Source organism: Mercenaria mercenaria, chromosome 6, assembly GCF_021730395.1.
Source record: "Mercenaria mercenaria strain notata chromosome 6, MADL_Memer_1, whole genome shotgun sequence".
Taxonomy (NCBI): Eukaryota; Metazoa; Mollusca; class Bivalvia; order Venerida; family Veneridae; genus Mercenaria; species Mercenaria mercenaria.
This window is the reverse complement of record NC_069366.1, coordinates 72836539-72859301: the sequence shown is the minus strand read 5'-3', so window position 1 is coordinate 72859301 and position 22763 is coordinate 72836539. Positions and strand designations below refer to the sequence as shown.

Genomic DNA, 22763 nt, shown 5'->3' with positions numbered 1-22763 from the left:
GTTTTAATCTGTTCCTCAATCAGAGTGACATAGAAGATTGGAAAATATGCTCAAGCGTCTTCAGATGTAAACATGTCAAATTGGATATCAGTATAAACATTGCATAACTGAGGATTTATACAATTTGATACTCCTACTCAGGAAAAGGATAACCATGGTTGAAATTAAGAAAATTCTGGGTCGAAGCAGATCGGTTGTCATTGAGGAAATTCGAATGAAAAAGTCATTGACCTTGTTCAGTTGTGTATCAATTTTGTGTTCAGTGACAGGTCATATCTCTGTTTTTGTTGCTCCAACCGCAATATTAAAGTACACAGGATCTGTAGGATTATCATTGATATTATGGATATTTGGAGGTGTTATGAATCTTTTTCTTGCACTTTGTTTCACAGAGCTAGCAACTATGTTTCCAAAAGCTGGGGGACCCTATTTTTTCATTTTGAAAGTGTTTGGGCCTTTCTCAGGATTTATGATAATGTGGGGGTATATATTGTTGATCACGGGACCGTTCTGGGCATTTGTGTCATACTGTGCATCACTGTATATTTTGCAGCTATTCTTTGTAAACTGTGAACCTCCTGATGTTGCTGTCAAGTTGTTTGCTGTCTGGATCCTCGGTAAGCGACTGCCTACATGTGTTGTGACCTTTCCTTTCATATTTTAATAAATCATTGAGTAAGGCAGATGCATAACATGCAAAAGTAATATTATTCATTTTAAAACAGACAATAATTTTTACCGATTTTATGGAGAAGTGTGTGCATGCCCTTTCAAAGAATTTTGGTAACTTTACGGCGTTAATGTCTCTTTCAAATGCAATGTAGGCCTACCTAGTGTAACACCTGAGCATCTTTATGTCAGTTTGCTCATTTGAAAATGTTCTGATTCGTGCGTAGATGGTATAAATTGGAACGTTTTGCTACTAACAATCAGTGCAGCTTAAATGTTATCTTGTTTATATATTTATCCGACTTGCGAATGAAAATTTCTTGACTTTACTTGGCTTCAGGTTAATATAATTTCATAACTAGATCTTAACAAGACTTTGGGTTGTGTGTTCAGTAATATTCAATTTTTGCACTTTTCAGTATCCTTTGTAGCCATCAACTGTGTTTATGTGAAGTTAGTCACAAAGATCCAGTCAATACTAACACTCACGAAGATACTGGCTTTACTGCTGATAATAGTATGTGGTGCTATTAGTTTAGCTACAGGTAGGTTAACATTCCCAGAAATTTCTCCCGAGAACACATGGACGCTGACTTGCTAATATTTTAAACAGTGGCACAGGTCTTAAATTAGGATCACCGTGACTGATACGTTGCGTACTGTAACCAATTTATTTCTTTTTCTTTTCCACAAACTATGTTTATCATAATACTATTTTCTAGGGCTTTAAAGTCATTGTTCTTTGAATGACAGAATAGTTACAGATCGATAGATTTTTTAACTAAGATACATTTCATACAAAAACTTTTTTTTCTGAGCAAAACAGTCACTTATTATTAGTCATGTTTTGTTTCACTGTCAAACCATTATCCTCAATAATGAACTTGTTTTTCATTTCCAAAAAAAATACCTTCATTCTTTATCAAACTCCAAACTTATTTCTCAATTTATTATGGCGCAGGACTAATACATACATTTTGTTGCCATGTGTAATTGACAGTAGCCAACTGTTCGAATGATGTTCATTCCCTGTACTGTCATTATACACGCTGTCTAGGACTTCTTCAGAAATGGATACCCACCTTACCAGCTTCGCCAGACCCATTACGGCTATTTATCTTGTCTGTGAATACTTATCACTAGGCCTATTTTAAGCAGTTTTACAAAAATGAAAGTCATATTAATCAGTTTCGTTTTGTTTAATCTTTATAATGACATTGTCTTATGTTACATTTGTGTATATGTTGACTGCTTACATATGTAATCAGAAATCATGATAAATGTATATAATATATTGATATTAAAGATGGACCAGAGAATATATCAGATGTTTGGGAAGGAACGGTTGATAAACCAATTGTTGTTGCCATGGCATTTTTCTTCTCTGTCTTCACATTTGGGGGATGGTAAGTGTATTTTTAATGACATTTTTGCATTTGTTCAACCTTTCTGAGATTGTCCAGATTTAATCAGATTCTAGCCTCTTATAGTAGATGTATGTTACTTATTTTAAAATCTCAATGTAACAATCTTTTTATTTGTTTGATTATTGGATTAATACATTTTGTATCATATTTTAGAGTCTGATATTTAACATGAAATTCCAAAATGGGCGTGCTTGTCAGTTTAATTTAAAAGAGGCTAACGAACACGTTGAGTATCCAAAATCGTCATAAAATTATATACGGTGAAACATTTAGTCTTAATTCGAAAGAAAAAATCAAAAGTCAGTACATACTTGATGAGACAGTTACATTTTTTTATACAGGCAGATCGTTGTAAATTTGATGGAAGAAGTTAAAAACCCCGGCAGGTATTTAGTTTATGTAAATAAGTTGTAAGTACGAGTGGTAAAATTAAACTATGTCATTTTATGGTCGAATTCAAGTTGTCAGTTTCAGTGTGTATTGTATATGAGAAACAAAAATCTTAAATAGAGTCTTTACGGCAGGTAAACATGTTATCTATTACTTACTTAATACCATACTGAAAAGTTATTTTCCGAAGTGCACGTAAACTTACACCGACAAAATAACTTGCAGTGGGTTTTGTTTTATTTATTTTGAAGTGATAAACTTGCAGTTAAGCTACTGGTTATGTCTGTGATGTGATTTATTGTGAACGAAAAAGAAAGAATGTTAAATATTCGAGAAAAAAAAGAAAGTTAAAATACTTTCTGTAAAGAATCGTTTATACCTGAACAAATAAAAGTTTCCGCTGGCTGTTTTCCCTGAATCTTTAATTCATCAAATATGTACTTTCATGTTAAAGTAGAATAATGTCATTTTTTCATTTGCAAAGAAAAGCTAAGAAAATTACACAGTTAAATTGTGCGCCAAAAATCATCGTGTACACCAACAATTTCAGCATCAGTTCTAACACTTTTAAAATGTTGACCTCAAATTTGATTTTTCTTATTTGACTTACCCGAACAAATGAGAATTGAGCAGAAAATGGATATCTATAATTGTTGAGAACACTTCTGCAGTTTTGCTCTCATCAAATGTTACTTTTGTATTTACACTGACAGTGATTTTAGCCTGTTGCAGGGAAAAATATTTTTCACATATTTTTGAGATATGAAGATGTGCCCATGAAGATGTACTGCGATTTATCAATATTCGCTGTCGATTGTTTTTTTTATTCTTGAACCAAATGTTACTGTTATCTTTTCCTGTCTATACAAAAATAAATGCAAATATTTAAGTTAGGAAATTAATGCGTTATCAAAACCTCAACAATTGATAGATAGTCTAGTACATTTTTATTTCAGAGATTTACCGAGAGCGATACATGTCAGTTTCTTGATAATCACATTAGAATTTGTTCTAGTAAACTTGGCATACTATGTTGTACTCACCAAGCGAGAAATACTCCAGTCAGCGGCCATAGCCGTGGTACGTATTCATGTAGAATTGCTTCAGAATATTAAGCTTTGGATGGAAACTATCAGGTTTGGAAGGTACATGTCGGATTTTGCGTGTCATGTTTTGTCATGTTATTTCTCAAGTCTTAAATTTGTTCAGATACTGTCTATGAATGTAAATATTCTGTAATGAAATTAAGTCAAACTGAATCAGCACGGTGACAGCACCTTGCAGTCTAATTAAATCCTACTTCAGTTTATTTACCAACACAACCTACAATGCACAGGGTATATTTAGTAATTTTCACTGGCTTACTTTTGTCTTTTTCAGTTATTTTTTGAAAAGTTCTATTCTCCGCTGAAACCAGTGCTTTCTATTCTTGTTGCTGTAACTGCAATAGGTGTCCTAAATGCTTCGATACTCGGTCATTCAAGGTATGTGAACATGTCTTAAATGCTTCGATACTCGGCCATTCAAGGTATGTGAACATGTCATAAATCCTTCGATACTCTGCCATTCAAGGTATGTGAACATGTCCTAAATGCTTCGATACTCGGCCATTCAAGGTATGTGAACATGTCCTAAATGCTTCGATACTCTGCCATTCAAGGTATGTGAACATGTCCTAAATGCTTCGATACTCGGCCATTCAAGGTATGTGAACATGTCATAAATGCTTCGATACTCTGCCATTCAAGGTATGTGAACATGTCCTAAATGCTTCGATACTCGGCCATTCAAGGTATGTGAACATGTCATAAATGCTTCGATACTCTGCGATTCAAGGTATGTGAACATGTCCAAAATGCTTCGATACTCGGCCATTCAAGGTATGTAAACATGTCCTAAATGCTTCGATACTCGGCCATTCAAGGTATGTGAACATGTCCTAAATGCTTCGATACTCGGCCATTCAAGGTATGTGAACATGTCCAAAATGTTTCAGTATGCGTCCGTTCAAGATATGTGAATGCTTCAACTAGACACTAGGACACTAGGCAATTCAAGATATATGAATATGTCCATAATGCTTTGGTACTAGGCTATTCAGGGAATGCAAACATGTCCTAAATGTTTCGATACTTGGTCAAACAAGGTACGTGAATATGTTCCTACCGCCAAGATACAAGCGCTTTCAAAGTATGTGAACATGTCCTAAATGCATCAATACGAGGTGATTCAAGGTATGTTAGTATATCCCAAATACGCCAGTAATCGGCAATTTAAGGTATATGAAAATGTCCTTATCGAACCAAATATAGGCCATTCAAATTCTGTTATCAGTTTATGACAGCGCTTGTTTTTATCTAAAATGGTTCAGAAAGATATTGCACTTACAAATGTATATGATTATGTATCCCAGTAAATTTTCTAGTAAGGATTTAAAATCAAAATAGTACATAATTATAGTCACCATTCTATGCATGTTCTGTAGTTAGAGCTACATTTTTATGTTGCAATACTAACTCAGTGCAACAGATCATTTAAGACCATTTAAAAAGAAAACAACGCTTTGAAATTTAACTTAGCTCGGTAAGAAGAGGGTTAGTCTACGAGACACTGGGTCGTGTGGTCGATCCCTAGGCAGGCTTATGTCCTCCGTGACGATTTGATAATAGACACTGTGTTTGAAGTCATTCCGTCGTCCAGCTACGATCCTTGTGTAGAAGCTGACATTTACGTGCGGAAAACAGGTTAATACTGGTACAGAATCCAGGAGCACTATTTAGGTTAGTAATTAGCTCGCCGTTACGTAATTGACATGCTGTTGAAAAACGCCGCTAAACCAAAAAACAAACAAAAGAAAGAGACATAAGCTTAAGCCGTCTGGGCGGTTGCATGTTTCACAATCTGTCATGAACTGACTCATCCTGCACAGTCTGTTATTATTCATACTGATTTCGTGCTATGCTTCCCAAGGATTTTTTAACTAGTAATTGTTAAGGCTTTCTCTTAATTAATTAGGAACCGCTACCACTTTCATTATGAGGAAAACGTTTATATCACATCCCGCCTACAAAATTAGTTAAGATTGTTTCTTAAGTTGTTTGTAAGCTTTTCTACTAGTTAAAACAGCGCAAATAGTCTCGGCCGAGTTATAAATGTATAAACATGCGTTCAGTCACCACAAACTCACAGAAGCGGATAAGTAAAGTGATGTGTGAACGTTGTTCAGTTGGCATAAATGTGAACTATGATAAATCTGTATCCCGGTCTTTTTTAAAGGCGACCAATTAAAGCAGTGAAGTAACTGTACTTACTCGTTTACCTATACCTTGCCAGATGTAATAAATATATGCACAAGTTCATATAAGCAGCAACATTTTTCATTGAAGCGTTTATCTTTCAGAGTGCTGTTAGCTGCTGCCAGGAACAACCAAGCACCATTCTTCCTTTCTATGATTAGTACAAAATTCTTCACTCCTTGGCCAGCAATTTTCGCATTGGTAAGTGTAATATAGTTATTAAACTATCATCTATTTACTGATTGAACTTTTTATGAACAAGGCAGTACTATGAGGTAATAAACCCCGAGTTTTTTTCACAATATTCGATGAGGCAATACACCATGAGCTTTCTGTATATCAGACAATACTTTAAGGTAATACACAAAGAGTTTTAAGAATATTTAGACGATAATATGAAGTAATACACAATGAGTTTTCAGTATATTAGACAATACTGTTTGGTAATTCTGAGTTTTAGGTATTTTAGACAATACTTTGAGGTAATATACGGTGAGCGTACCGTATGTCAGACGATACTTAAAGGTAAGACACTCCGAACTTTCTGTATATTAGACTGTATCTTGAGGTAATACACGCTGAATTTTCTGTATATTAGAGGTGATAAACACTGACCTCGAACATAGGGTGGTATATGTCTATAATAAGTATGTTTCTTTCGCTGAATCTGTAGCTTGCCAGTCTTTTGTGTAGAGCCACTTTGTACATAAAACGGTATTAACCTTATGAACGGATTAACTTAACAGCATGAATAAACTCGAGAGACAAAAAGAGGAAATATCTTTACATAACATCTTTGCCTGAAACTTGTTTGATATTTCAGCTTATATGGACCAGTATTATGTTATAGTCAGGGGAACTAGTCACATTTGTGGAATAGATCGGTCAGTTCTCGTTGTTACTCAGCCTCTCAATGATATTTCAGCTTTTTTGGACACATTCTGTGTTTTATTGTCAGAGGATTTGTTTACATTCATGTACCTCATGGTCCAGTATTATGTTATTATCAGGGGAACTGTTTACATTCATGGAGCTGATAAGTGTTCTAGTTTTTACTCGGTCTGTTATTAATATTTCAGCTTGTATGGTCCAGTATTATGTTATTATCAGGGGAACTGTTTACATTCATGGAGCTGATAAGTCTGTTCTCGTTGCTGCTTAGTCTCTCTGTGGTCGTCGCACTGCTTTACCTCCGCTGGAAGCAGCCTCATGCTGAAAGACCCTATAAGGTATTGTCATTTGTTATGTATACAGGCAAGGGAAAGATAATTACATAGTAAAGCATCATATTAAAATTGTACGACTAATATAATGTAAAAATTGTCTGAATTTGAATTGATGACATTTTTAGCTCATCTGATTTTTTGGAAAAAAAAAGATGAGTTATTGTCTTCACTTTATTGGCGTTGGCGTTGGCGTTGGCGTTGGCGTTGCCTGGTTAAGTTTTATGTTCAGGTCAGCTTTTCTCCTAAACTATCAAAGGTATTGCTTTGAAACTTGCAACACTTGTTCACCATCATAAGCTGACCCTGTACATCAAGAAACATAACTCCGTCCCGCTTTTTTGCAAGAATTATGGCCCCTTTTGGACTTAGAAAATCAGATTTCTTGGTTAAGTTTTGTGTTTAGGTCAGCTTTTCTCATAAACTGTCAAAGCTATTGCTTTAAAACTTGTAACACTTGTTCACCATCATAAGCTGACAATGTACTGCAACAAACATAACTCTGTCCTGCCTTTTGCAAGAACTATGGCCCCTTTTGGACTAAGAAAATATCAGATTTATTGGTTAAGTTTTATGTTTAGGTACACTTTTCTCCTAAACTATCAGAGCTATTGCTTTGAAACTTGCAACAGTTGTTTACCATCATAAGCTGACTCTGTACATCAAGAACCATAACTCCATCCTGCTTTTTGCTAGAATTATGGCCATTTTTGGACTAAGAAAACCATGGGTAGGACAATATTTCTATTATACAAAAAAATCAGATGATCGTCAGCACCCGCAAGACGGCGCTCTTGCCTCATTTGGTCGAACCAGTAAATGTAAAAGGAAATCTTATGATAGAATGAACACAGATATATGAAATATAATATGAAATATTGTTGTAAACTTATCCTAGGTTCTGCAGTTTCTGAATGCATTTTTTAAAAATCTTCATCACTGTCAATAAGAGTTTTAACAATTGAACCTTGTTTCCTGTCAATCATGTTTTCCTGTAAACGTCACTAACAAGAGCATAAGATGCCAACTGCAAACGGTGCATAGTTTGTAATAGCTTGTTTTAAAATATTATCAGTAAATATGTATGAGTAGTAAATGCATGTATTTTAATTAATCGATTGCTGATAAATGCGTCATTGAAACCGGAACTGCTACATTTTGACAAAAGACGGAATAGTATTCTACGTTTTGGGCATAGTAAGTTAAACGTTATCATGATTTTGGCTTAGACTAAACCATTATTGAATATCATGGAATAAATCTGCATTGTTTTAGTATGCAACATGCAGTTTTTGATATTCTACTCATTTTGTATATAACCTAATTAGACAGATAGCCAGCATGTATAGTCTGAGTGATTGTCCAAAAGTTAGTTGTATGTATTCAATCACTATACATAAGAACTACCACAACTAAACCTAGTTGCTCACATCGCCAGCATATAAAGTGTGAGTGATAAAAACAAGTTGTATGTATTCAAGTCACACTATAAATGAACAGCCACAACTAAATTTAGTTGCGCAGATCGCCAACATGTAGGGTTAGTGTTTCTTAAAAAGAAAGTTGTATGTATTCAGTCACACTATAAAGGAACATTTAAGCTAATTGCTCAACTCGTCAACATGTAGCGTGCGAGTAATTTTTGAAAAGCATGTTGCATATAGTTGCTCAGATTGCCAGAATGTAGTGAGTGAGTGATTTTTGAAAACCAAGTTGTATGTGTTCAGTCACACTATATAGAAACGACAACTATACTTAGATGTGCAGATCGTCAACTTGTATAGTGTGAGTGATTATTGAAAAGCAAGATGTATGTAGTCAGTCACACTATATAGGAACGACCACAACTAAACCTAATTGCGCAGTTCGCCTGCATGTAATGTTTAAGTAAATGTTGAAAAGTAAATTGCATGTAGTCAACAGACTATATATGTCGGCGATCTGTCCACTGGGTTAAATGGTGACATGTAGTATCTGGGTGAATGTTGAAAAGCTAGTTTGTCCAAACCGGTTTTAGGTATTCAAAAATGCCAAGTAGCAAGTTCAGATGATCATTATTTTAGACAGTTTTTAAGAATTTATAGTATCATTAAGACTTATATGTTAAATTTGAAACTAAAGAAAACAAAGTATCTTCGGAAATACTCAGAATTAATTTTACGCTCACAGAAACAGAATTGAATGGCGGGATAGACGTTACAGTAAGACTGGCGTTTCATACAACGTTCCTTTCTTTGAATTTGTCAAAAGTTCTTTGTTGAAATTACAATAAATCAGATAACAATAATAATAACACACAAGTAATTCTTTAAATAACTAACCAAGCTTATATTCGAGATAGGCAATTTTTTCTATAAACCAAAGTCTGTGTCATATACTTCAGACAAGTTTGTATATACCGATATCCCAGCTAGTGTTGTTAGTGGTGGTGTTTATGTTGTGTGTAAAGCAATATTGTTTGATATATTTCAGGCAAGTTTGTTTATACCGATATCCCAGCTAGTGTTGTTAGTGGTGGTGTTTATGTTGTGTGTAAAGCAATGTTGTTTGATATATTTCAGGCAAGTTTGTTTATACCGATATCCCAGCTAGTGTTGTTAGTGGTCGTGTTCATGTTGTGTGTAAAGCAATATTGTTTGATATATTTCAGGCAAGTTTGTATATACCGATATCCCAGCTAGTGTTGTTAGTGGTGGTGTTGATGTTATGTGTAAAGCAATAGTGTTTGATATATTTCAGGCAAGTTTGTTTATACCGATATCCCAGCTAGTGTTGTTAGTGGTCGTGTTCATGTTGTGTGTAAAGCAATAGTGTTTGATATATTTCAGGCAAGTTTGTTTATACCGATATCCCAGCTAGTGTTGTTAGTGGTCGTGTTCATGTTGTGTGTAAAGCAATATTGTTTGATATATTTCAGGCAAGTTTGTTTATACCGATATCCCAGCTTGTGTTGTTATGGTCGTGTTCATGTTGTGTGTAAAGCAATATTGTTTGATATATTTCAGGACAAGTTTGTTATACCGATATCCCAGCTAGTGTTGTTAGTGGTGGTGTTTATGTTGTGTGTAAAGCAATATTGTTTGATATATTTCAGGCAAGTTTGTATATACCGATATCCCAGCTAGTGTTGTTAGTGGTGGTGTTTATGTTGTGTGTAAAGCAATATTGTTTGATATATTTCAGGCTAGTTTGTTTATACCGATATCCCAGCTAGTGTTGTTAGTGGTGGTGCTTATGTTGTGTGTAAAGCAATATTGTTTGATATATTTCAGGCAAGTTTGTATATACCGATATCCCAGCTAGTGTTGTTAGTGGTGGTGTTTATGTTATGTGTAAAGCAATATTGTTTGATATATTTCAGGCAAGTTTGTATATACCGATATCCCAGCTAGTGTTGTTGTTGTTAGTGGTGGTGCTTATGTTGTGTTTAAAGCAATATTGTTTGATATATTTTAGGCAAGTTTGTATATACCGATATCCCAGCTAGTGTTGTTAGTGGTGGTGTTTATGTTGTGTGTAAAGCAATATTGTTTGATATATTTCAGGCAAGTTTGTTTATACCGATATCCCAGCTAGTGTTGTTAGTGGTGGTGTTTATGTTGTGTGTAAAGCAATATTGTTTGATATATTTCAGGCTAGTTTGTTTATACCTATATCCCAGCTAGTGTTGTAAGTGGTGGTGTTTATGTTGTGTGTAAAGCAATATTATTTGATATATTTCAGGCAAGTTTGTATATACCGATATCCCAGCTTGTGTTGTTAGTGGTGGTGTTTATGTTGTGTGTATATGAAGAACCTTACAAACTTGGACGAGGTCTGGTTATCTTAGCTGCTGGTATACCGTTTTATATCGTGGGAGTAAAGTGGAAAAGCAAGCCAAAAATTTATACAAATTATATGGGTAAATGTTAATGAAATATCTGATAATATGTTTGTATTACCTAATTGACTTAGACGTCTCCGTGGCCGAGTGGTTAAGGTCGCTGACTTTGAATCACTTGTCCCTCACCGATGTGGGTTCGAGCCTCACTCAGGGCGTTGAATTCTTCATGTAAGGCATCCATCCAGCTGGCTTACGGAAGGTCAGTGATTCTATGCAGGTGCCCGCTCGTGATGAAATAATGCACGGATGTGCACCTAGGGTCTTCTTCAATCATCAAAGCTGGAAAGTCGCCATATGCCCTATGATTGTGTCGATGCGACGTTAAGCCAGACAGAAACAAAATTTTCTTAGAGATTAATTTTCACACGGCCAGAAAGTCAGAGTAGTGACACAATCACTTCTTTTTAACAGTTGAGGAAAACAGCTATTATTTATCGCAATTCCTGACAGTTCAGCAAAAATTGTTAAATTACCTTATGCTAAAACGTAATGTGTAGAATCATGGTTAGCATGTTCTAGAAAAGGGCACATTCACAGCTGGAAAATATATTTTGTAGTTTTGTGGTAATCTGGAAGTAAAATGTGAGTTAAATGTTTGTTAAAGATATATTTCTATTATTTTACTCGATTTTTTTTTCGATCTTCAGAGCGACTTACTCTCAGCGTACAGAAAACTTTGTTAGTGAGCAAATCAGAATAGTTAGCAAAGAAGCTAGGATCTAACGAAACAAGGCTACACACGTGAGTGCCATTCCACAAGCGAAAGTCTGGATGACAGCTGAAATACATGTAAACATCCAGTCTTGTAAGGTTTAATTTTTAATCAGACGAACTATTTATTACAACTATATGCTGAGGCTGTAACCAAGGTGCTATATAATGGTGTTTAAATAAAAATAGCATTTTTAACTCAGGAAAAATGTCTTCCATTATTTCAAGTTTATTTTGCTATTTTTAACTATATTTGTACATTTTCAAGAGTCGGTTTCATATCCAGTGTAACCAATGACAAGTAGCATTTATTTACCAAATACTAGTATTAGTATTTTTTACTATTTGATAATTATATTGAGATACATTTGTTGTGTTGCAGCTGTTGTTGCATCAATGGTTTAATGAAACATGTTATCGAATCAGTATTGATCAGTCTTTTCTTGTTGGACATTTGTTCTCGTTTTTTGTTTTCTTGTCAATTTTTAAATTTACTTACAGTTATTTGATTTGTTATTTTTTTTTCAAGACGATCCGTCTTACTGTATATTTTTACAATGTTACACGGCATAAAATCGTGTTAATATTTTATATATGATGTTCACGTGTGACGTTTTTATTTATATTAATGACTTTTCTTTAAAGTATTCAAGAGCTTTATTGTTTCATGACGTACAAGCGTGTGTTTGTTTGTTGCGAATTAGTATTATATACACTAAGCAATAATTACATTTAGTCAGATTCAGTTCGCATAATGATTATTCTTTATGGACCGGCGTAGAATACCTCATTCATATCTGTGCAAAAATCTTTTTCAAGCGTTTAGAATATAATTGTAATGCTGCATGTTCTGCGGAAATAATTGATATCCTATCCAGCTAAAAAGTTGCAAAATTGTCATGTGACAACTTTCATGTAAACACATTGAACCATTTTATGCTTCTAAAACCTCGAATATTTTTAGCTTCCGACTGACATCACCAAATATGGTACTGAAGTCGAAAGCAGACATTACCAAACAAGAGAATTACAATACTGAAGTGGAAAACCATATTTACATCCCGAAAATAAACCAATTTTCTGCGTAGTTATTGAAATACTGCTACATGATCGTCCTGCAAAAAACAACCTTTTCAAAGGACATTTCTTAAACTTTAAATACAAAACAGTCGTATATCACGTATATTTTACGTGAATTTCAAGTGTTTGTGGCATTCTAAAATCTCATACATATGCGGTAATTGAAGAAACTAGAAACCTGAAAAAATGTAATATTTGATGCTGTTTCAATTTAACGTGTACACGAAATAGTTTAGGTTCTTTAATTTCCTTGTTCTGAAAGAAAACGTTTCTTGTCTTTCCTGAAAAGTTACTAAAATGAACATAATTATAAGATTTCCTACGTCGGCCAACGATATGTTTCTATTAGCAGCGTTGGTATGTGACTGTGAACTTAAAATTGTATAATATTTTAGATAGTTTGTAAATAGGGTTGTTGTGTTATATTGCAGGTTCTGTTGAAATAAATAGAAATTCAGTTACTGTATATGGAAAACCTAAAAGTTCTTTATAACATTACTGGGACATTTTACAAGAGCCTTATTAAATGTAAAATTTTCAAATATTCTCCATTGTTTTAGGAAATAAGTTCAAAATTTCAGTTGATTTCCATCAAAACTAACTCTGCACTGAAAGTATCGTAATTATGAGCTATTAAATAAATATTACGTTTGTATTTAAAATCATTATAGGTGTAGAAATGCATTTGCACATATGAATCTTAAAGATGCTGCAAAACGCACTTGAAACACCTGTCCTTTCGGCACTAACCTGTGTACTTTGGACCTAAATTTTGAGAAAGTTTGATTGGAGAAATACCTCTTTCATTCGCTTTGCTGGGATACATCCGCGTACGCGTGTTGCAGATGAATGTAAGAAATAATCGCTTAATTATAATATTTTGAGTTTTTTTTTCGGAGTGGCTCAGTTTTTAAAGCTTGTAATTCTGTAAATACCACGTACTATGTAGTCAGTTTTTTTCAAGAGAAGTTATCAGAATTGATATGTTACAAAGTTCAGTGAGTGTCACTTGATATCTTGAAAATCTTCTGTATTAATAAATGTGAGGTGACCGATTATAAATTTTGCTCAGTGTATATTATAACAAGTTTCACACTGATAAGAAATTGATACTTGTGTGGAATTGACTTGTACTTTCCATGGCGTATTTCATACCTTATATCAGTCATTGTATTTTGTTTGAATGTTTTAATTATATTAGTTGTGCATGTTGGTAAGTGTATATACATAAATACAGTGGTAATTTTATCATTTGACACTTTGTATTGGTCAAATATTTATATAGACAGTGATAATTGTTATTATAGTGCCTTATATGAACTTTTTGTATTTTTGCATAAGTCATTGTTTTTGATATTATTCTATGTTATGAATTGATGCAAATGTACAGAAACAATTATTATTATTATTATTATACCGCATAAATAGATTTTACCACGTGACAAAGATCTTTATTGTTGAACTTAGATAAACTGTATTTTTCACAAGTTATGAGAGGTCAGTATATATATCTATACTGGTTGGGAACCATTTTCCGGACACATTTTCATATTTCGGCTCCATTAATTCTTAAAAAAATATTTGACATAAATGAAGTCCATACTGCACAAACTTCAGCCCCTTCTGCATCCGATGTTGTAATCAGCATCGCGTTATGACGTAAAATATGGGTTCAGTGGGGCCTCAAATGGGGTCACTAAAATGAGGTATTTTTCCCGTCAGGTAAACCAATTTCCGGACAAATATTTTGACGGTGTTTTGTTGTTAATTTGATATCAACATAAGTAATTAAACTATTTCTACACATTTTTTAATCATTCATCTCTTCAAAATTGCACTTGAAACATAACCCGACGTTCAATAGCAGCTACGAAAGCAAACCGAGGTTGACTATAAAAAACTCGAATTTCGTCTAACACGAATCCTTGATAATTCCAATAGAAATAGAATAAAATTAGTGCAAAAATCGACAGCCCTGCATTTTACGTAACATTTAGCGTGAAATTAAAAGTAGAACAAGTTATCAGCAGACAATCATTATATAGTTTGATTATTTCTTCCACACTTGATATCTCAGCATGTGTGAACTACCGCGCATGCGCAATGCTATCTTCATGCCCCGTTAAGACAGAAAGTTGTTTCGTAAACGCAGGTGAGTTATCATCAAAAACCCAAACATTATACAGCCTTATAAAATAATGGTTTGTTGTAGACATGAAGAACAAACATCTAAATGTTCTAGATAAAACAATAACATGAATAACAACGAAATAAAGCGGATATTGCATGTGTCCGGAAACTGGTCCTGTCCGGAAAATGGTTCCTAACCAGTATATATTTTTTTTTGCATTTAGAAATTTAGGAAACCATTTAATATTTTTAATTGTCTTTTGGCTTTAAACTTTTGTATGGAAAGTTAAAATATTTTGCACCTTTTGAAAGTTAATGTCTCATATAATATTATGTAAGGGGCCTCAGTGGCCGAGTGGTTAAGGTCGCTGACTTCATATCACTTGCCCTCAACGCTGTGTGTTCGATGTAAAATTTCTTCATGAGAGGAAGACATCAAATTGACTTACGGAAGGCCAATGGTTCAGTCCAAGTGCTTGCCTGTTCCTGAAATATTGCACAGAGGGGCATCTGATGCCTTCCTCAAACTGTAAAAGCTGGAGAGTCGCCATGTGACATAAAATTGTGCCGGTGTGATTATATATATATGTAGTTCACAACGAGTCTGACCATGTATCTTCAACTTTCGCTATCAAATCATTAAATATTTATGTGCAGTTTGGAATGTGAATTGTATAATCATGTGCACTATCGAGTAACCTATAGTCGCCGCTTTGTCAGTCTGTCCATTCGCCAGTATGCATTTGTCATAAAATATATGTTCAAACGTCTAAAGAGAATACAAGCATACTACTTTTGTCGTTTTAGATTTGTGTCCCTTCTTTATTTGCTCTAGTCTAGTGACTGGGACCAGGCATATTTAAATTATGGAAAAAGGAAATCATCATGAACTTGCCCGTCTTACTTTACTTAAACACCCTGCTCTACAAAGTAGGTATACTGCTTAACAGTACGGATGATTCAATTGATGTTTAAACTAAAAACTGACGCATATTATAGTTAAGGTCTGAATACCGTGTAGCGTACACAGAAGAACCACTTTAGCAGATGTCCGTTTTCATAGCACTTCTGAGGAAAGAGTTTATTTGTCTATGCTAACGCTTAATAAGAAAAACACTTATGAAAACGTTTTCAAATCGTTTTACATGGGCAACACTATACATGTATATCCTAGAGCATCAACGGGCTTATAAAGTACTTTTAATTAGTTTTCTGAGCTTCTCGGAAACCAGTCGTCCACTTCACTTTTAAAACCTCACACAAAAGTCTGCAACATTAACATAACTATATGTGTATCATTGCAAAAACGATCGGAAGTACACGTCTAACATGTTGTTTTTGATTTACAACTCTGAATGATTTTTAGCTCACCTGTCACATAGTGACAAGTTGAGCTTTTGTGATCATCCTTCGTCCGTCGTCAGTCCGTGCGTCTCGTGCGTCCGTGCTTGCGTCAACAATTTCTTGTCTGCACGATAGTGGTTTCATTAATGATTTTATTTTAACCAAACTTGCACACAACTTGTATCACCATAAGATCTTGGTTCCTTTCTTGAACTGGCCAGATCCCATTATGGGTTCCAGAGTTATGGCCTCTGAAAGGGCCAAAATTAGCTATTTTGACCTTGTCTGCACGATAGCAGCTTCATTTATGATTTGATTTTTACCAAACTTGCACACAACTTGTATCACTATAAGATCTTGGTTCCTTTCTTGAACTGGCGAGATTCCATTATGGGTTCCAGAGTTATGGCCCTTGAAAGGGCCAGAATCAGCTATTTTGACCTTGTCTGCACAATAGCAGCTTCATTTATGATTTTGTTTTAACCAAACTTGCACACAACTTGTATCACTATAAGATCTTGGTTCCTTTCTTGAACTGGCGAGATTCCATTATGGGTTCCAGAGTTATGGCCCCTGAAAGGGCCAGAATTAACTATTTTGACCTTGTCTGCACAATAGCAGCTTCATTTATGATTTGATTTTAACCAAACTTGCACACAACTTGTATCACTATAAGATCTTGGTTCCTTTCTTGAACTGGCGAGATTCCATTATGGGTTCCAGAGTTATGGGTCCTGAAAGGGCCAGAATCAGCTATTTTGACCTTGTCTGCACAATAGCAGCTTCATTTATGATTTTGTTTTAACCAAACTTGCACACAACTTGTATCACTATAAGATCTTGGTTCCTTTTCTTGAACTGGCGAGATTCCATTATGGGTTCCAGAGTTATGGCCCCTGAAAGGGCCAGAATGAACTATTTTGACCTTGTTTGCAAAATAGCAGCTTCATTTATGATTTGATTTTAACCAAATTTGCACACAACTTGTATCACCACAAGATCTTGGATCATTTCTTGAGCTGGCAAGATTCCTTCATGGGTTCCAGAGTTATGGTCCCTTAAAGGTCCAAAATTGGCTATTTTGGCTTTTGCAGCCATATAGAGACTTCATTTATGGTTTTATTTTATACAAACTTCCAAAATATCTTCAACAACAATAAATTTTGGATTCCATGACAAATCAGATCCAATCGTAGGTTATTTTATATCGGATTACCTCCCCTGATTGTAATCAAACTGGATTTATATCAGTAAGTACTTATAGGACTTATTTGAAATTTCATTATTGTCATTAGTTGGACTGAGCCAATCAGGGTAGATAACTATGGACTGATTTTGTGTCAAATTACCTCCCTTTATTTCAAATTAAATTGGTATATCTTCGTAACTAATGAAGATACTGATCTGAAATTTCATTTATGTCAACAGATTTATATGGCAGATCCTTCTTTTGTTCACTTACAATAATTTTCTTTTTTAATTACTTCCCTTTTACGTTACTATAAATAGCTTATTTTTAGTAATTTTTTATTATTGGCTAAAACCGAGACCACTTTTCTGTGGTACAACATGGATGGTACCTCCAATTTTTAGGTGTATTTTGACATATCTGTACATTTTAAGAATATTTTTTTTCTTTTTGGTTAAATTTCTTTCCTTTGTTGTTCCTATCCTTTGGACTTAGATATTTTTTCTGAGGACAAGAAGTGCAATGATAACAGGTGAGCGATATAGGGCCATCATGGCCCTCTTGTTTTCTTTTGCTCTCCCGGTCGCGAAATCTGATATCGAAAAAAGCTAAATTTGCCAATGTTTTAAATCGTTACAGAAAGTCCCCAGCAAATGGTAGTATTAACTGCTACATGGTTTCTTACTCAAATAATAACACTTTAAAACCTGAAAAAAGCTCAAATCTATGTACCATCGGTACCGTATTTCCACTATTTCAGTTTTCCTGAGATCCTGTCAAAATGACAGCTCCACTTTAAGCTGGCTCAGTGAAAGTACATATTTGCGCCTGCAAGTCGCTATGTCAGTACTTCAAGGTCAAGGCTACTCAACTGATACTTGCTCTGTAATTTGCAGTGGAACTTGAATTCTAGCTCATATTTTTATTTTCAAGTACAGATATGCACTCTCTGATCTGCCTCTTTTTGTAAAACCACCTAATCGCTAAAGTATGACTGACATGTTTATGTAACTCATGACATTTTAGTTCTATTTTTGTCCTTTTATATCTGCCTGTTTACATTTTGTTGTTTTGATTTTTTTATGAAATATTGCTGCCATATAAATATTTTGGCAGCTTTGGAGCTATTTATTTTTATCTTTTCTTTGCATGTTTTGAAATGTTAGAATGAAAGATATGACAAAAACATATTGAATGATGTGCATAGTGTACTTTTACGTACAAGGGGGGCACTTTGTGACATAACAATACGGTTAGAACATCGTAAGTCGGCATGATATCCACGGTATTTCCCTTGGTGATAGCTTCCTTGCATAAACACTTCTGTGTCTAAAGCAAGTTTCTGTTTGAGACCTTTCCTGAGCATACTGTATCTTCAACAATATAAGAGCTGTGTCTACGTTATTTTTTGTTATCGTTATTGTGCATGTAGATACAAACTTTCTATATTTCATTATAGTACATGTATGTATACACAGTCGTCATTATGCATTATAAAACAAATATTTATGTACTTTAAGTCATGTGTAAGATGGCAGTGAAGAAACTTACAAGCTAGTCATTATAGCAGAAATTCGCGTATATTTCTGTTTAGTTCCACTATTTGGCATATTTTTATTGTATTATTATGTCTCCCACCACACAGTGGTGTGGGAGGCATATTGATTTACTCCAGTCTGTGTGTGTGTCTGTATGTGTGTTTGTCACAAAGCTTGTCCGCACTCTTAAGTCGAACATTTCTCATCCGATTTTCACCAAACTTGAACAAAATGTGTTTGACCATAAGACCTCGGCCAAGTTCGATAACTAGCCAAATCGGTCAAGGCGTCTTGGAGTTATGGCCCTTGAATTACCAAAAATCGGCCTTTTTACTCTTGTCCGCACTCTAATTCAAACATTTCTCATCCGATCTTCACCAAACTTGAACAAAATGTGTTTGACCATGAGACCTCGGCCAAGTTCGATAACTAGCCAAATCGGTCCAGGCATTTTGGAGTTACGGCCCTTGAATTATCGAAAAATCGGCCTTTTTACTCATGTCCGCACTCTAAGTCGAACATTTCTCATCCGATCTTCACCAAACTTGAACAAAATGTGTTTGACCATGAGACCTCGACCAAGTTCGATAACTAGCCAAATCGGTCAAGGCATTTTGGAGTAACGGCCCTTGAATTATCGAAAAATCGGCCTTTTTACTCTTGTCCGCACTCTAAGTAGAACATTTCTCATCCGATCTTCACCAAACTTGAACAAAATGTGTTTGACCATGAGACCTCGGCCAAGTTCGATAACTAGCCAAATCGGTCCAGGCATTTTAGAGTTACGGCCCTTGAATTACCGGAAAAAATCCGTCTGTTTACTCTTGTCCGCTCTCTAAGTCGAACATTTCTCATCCGATCTTCACCAAACTTGAACAAAATGTGTTTAGCCATAAGACCTTACCCGAGTTCGATAACTAGCCAAATCCGCCCAGGCACTTTTGATTTATGGCCCTTGAATTACTGATTGGATCCACTCATCCAGACCATCTAATTGGATCCACTCGTCTAAAACATCTAGAGAAACTAACATTTTTCATAGGGGCAGTTGTGGGAGACATGCGCTTTTCTCAAAAGCATCTCTAGTTACTATGTAATATAGTCCAGACTTAATTAAATGACGTTATAGTGTACGATGTTATAGCAATAACTCATACCTGTCTCCTTAAACGATGTATTGCAGCGACATAGACAATGAATGAATAATATTTAATGTCCTGTCTTCGTATGTCTTATGCATATATGATTACAGTTGGTTTTGGATTTCGTTAATAAATTGCTTAAAAGTGTTACAAGGTTTTTGCTTATACTGTGAATACACAGATATGTATATATATATCATACCTTCATTACGAAGAACAGCCAAGAAGATGCGACTACCACTACATTAAAGATCGTAGAGCGTAGAAAATGTTTCAATGTTTTATTATCTTATAAGGTTAAAAATTCTGGACACCATTAATTAGAATCGCTGTTTTACACATGCATGATCGTAAGAGGCGAGCGATAGGTTCGGAACACGTGGTTCTGCTGTACCTCTGTGAGTCCAGTTTTGATTTCATACCTCTATTTTAATTTCGATGTAAATGAGATGTGTAACCAACTGTTTTAGTCATGTTTTGCGCCATATAACCTATTCTGTGTTGGTTTGCCGAAAACTCCAAATCTGTTAATAGTACAGGATGCAATTCCATATAGCTCGAGATCTGTAATGTTTATCCGTTGTGTCGATGGCGTTTAAAACGTTGTTAACGTACAGGCAAATTAAAAGTAATGGACATTGACAATGTATACAACCAATTTTGTAAATTTCTACAATGCTTTCATGCAGTTGTGTGCAGAAAGGTATAAAAGATCAATACTACTGCAGGTTACATTTCAAGCGATAAGTAACTATTCACACTTTTACAACATGCCTTTGCGGCTAATAAGTAAGTATTATCAAGGTCGGTATGATATACATAGATTTTGAACAACATCTTCAGCCGGCCAGGAAAATATATATTGTTTCATCAGTTAGTTTCATTTCAAAGTATGGTTGTGTATCGCTGCCATTTGAACTGAAAGGCGTTTCTGTAAGATACGTGGGGTTAGACAAAGGTTGATAGATACTACAAGTCTTAATATCCAAGAGTTTATAAATTGTTTATCTTTCATTTGGGTATGTAAACGGAATTATGAGGTAAATGATTTTTATTTTTTTTCAGATACTGACTCGGTGCTTTAAGATTTAACTTTTGATAATGCAAAGCTGCAGTAATAAACTTAATGTGTCACAAAATTTCACATGTCATTACACTTGTCATTTAGAAAATTACATCTTGTGTAAACCAGAAGACACGGACCTCCGACAGTAATTAAGGTCGCTTTGCACTCGCCGCTGAGGGTTCCAAGCCCCGCTTAGGGTGAAGAATTTATTAATTCATTCCAGAAGGCACACCCAGCTGTTTTGTTGAAGGTCTATGTTTGTACCCAGGTGCCCGCCCGTGATAAAAATATCCAGAGAGGCACCATCAATGGATTGGCGTTACCCCTACCCCCCACCCATCCCTCCTCGTCCTAAAAACAACAACACACATGAAGCAAACAACGGATTGATTTGAATGTTAAACTGAGTCTAGCAGTCGAGGATCTTTTAGTTTGTTTATAAACAGAAACAACTAATCCCCTTATTTATAATAAAGTACAGAGGTCAAGAGATAGTACTTGATTACATGTTCGACTTTGTGATTCGGATAAATATCTGGCACATGCAAATTTCAAAATACGCAGAACATTAATCTCTGGCTGCGTATTTCTTAATATACTTTCCGTAGATCGATTATTGCCAATGTACAGTTTTTACTTATTTATACAACGCTTGCCAATATCGGCTTTTGGCAAGCAATGTACACCGTATCCGATATTTCCGCGTACGAATAAGCAGTTTTAAGGAGATTCATCTAGTTTTAGCCAGATTCGATCGATCGTCAGTTGAACGCGCTATGAACTCATGTTGTATGGGCGGGTGAAAAAGTTTCAATTCGTTATTATGTTCTATTACTGAAGTATTGATAAAAATAAACAGGCATGTAAACTTGTATGTTAGAATGTTTACAATACGGTTATATTTATTGTCTTAAATATAGATAAAAGTGTTGTTTTTTAAACACATTTTAAATGTAAAAGTTTTTATTAGAGTAAAACGTCACACTTGTCGGCAGGAAAATAAAAGTAAAGCCTAGTCGGGTTAAATGTCACACAAATATCTAAACCTTGTCGGGTTGCGACAGGAGAGTTGATCGTCACATCAGTATCTAAAGCGTAGTCGGGTTGCGACAGGAGAGTTGATCGTCACATCAGTATCTAAAGCGTAGCCAGGTTGCGACAGGAGAGTTGATCGTCACATCAGTATTGAAAGCGTAGTCGGGTTGCGCCAGGAGAGTTGATCGACACATCAGTATCTAAAGCGTAGTCGAGTTGCGACAGAAGAGTTGATCGTCACATCAGTATTCAAAGCGTAGTCGGGTTGCGACAGGAGAGTTGATCGTCACATCAGTATCTAAAGCGTAGTCGGGTTGCGACAGGAGAGTTACATATATTTGTAGTAGGGCAGAGTATAAGGGCGCACTTATACTTCCTTGCTATTGAGCTAGCTTTTATAGCGACGTGGTAGAGTGTCCGCCTTAGGTGTGAGAGGTCCTGGGTTCGATTCCCGGTCAGGCCTGAAGTATTTTCAGCCTGTTACATTTGGCGCCCAACGTAAATAACTCACGAGTAGATATGAATCGACACCTTGGAACGTCCCGCAGAGGTTCAAATTCCTGGAATTCGAGGACGAATTCTAAAATGGAGTGGGTTTAGGGCGCACTTATACTTCCTTGCTATTGAGCTAGCTTTTATA

The 22763-nt window shown here is 35.2% G+C and overlaps 1 protein-coding gene across 1 annotated transcript; it reads left to right on the top strand.

Moving 5' to 3' along the window:
- Positions 1 to 45: 45 nt before the first annotated feature.
- On the top strand, positions 46 to 14166 carry LOC123548616 (cystine/glutamate transporter-like). Its single transcript, XM_045336043.2, has 10 exons — positions 46 to 617; positions 1089 to 1214; positions 1976 to 2075; positions 2438 to 2482; positions 3443 to 3566; positions 3867 to 3970; positions 5887 to 5983; positions 6862 to 7011; positions 10729 to 10906; positions 11536 to 14166. The coding sequence occupies exons 1-10, from the start codon at positions 155 to 157 to the stop codon at positions 11586 to 11588; spliced, it is 1440 nt and encodes a 479-aa protein (XP_045191978.2). The 5' UTR covers positions 46 to 154; the 3' UTR covers positions 11589 to 14166.
- The last annotated feature ends 8597 nt before the right edge of the window (positions 14167 to 22763 follow it).

Coding starts and splice junctions, on each gene's coding strand:
- LOC123548616 (XM_045336043.2), top strand. CDS start 155: ATGGTTGAAATTAAGAAAATTCTGGGTCGAAGCAGATCGGTTGTCATT. Junction 2,076..2,437: donor GTCTTCACATTTGGGGGATG/GTAAGTGTATTT, acceptor TTTTTTATACAG/GCAGATCGTTGTAAATTTGA. Junction 2,483..3,442: donor GAAGTTAAAAACCCCGGCAG/GTATTTAGTTTA, acceptor TTTTTATTTCAG/AGATTTACCGAGAGCGATAC.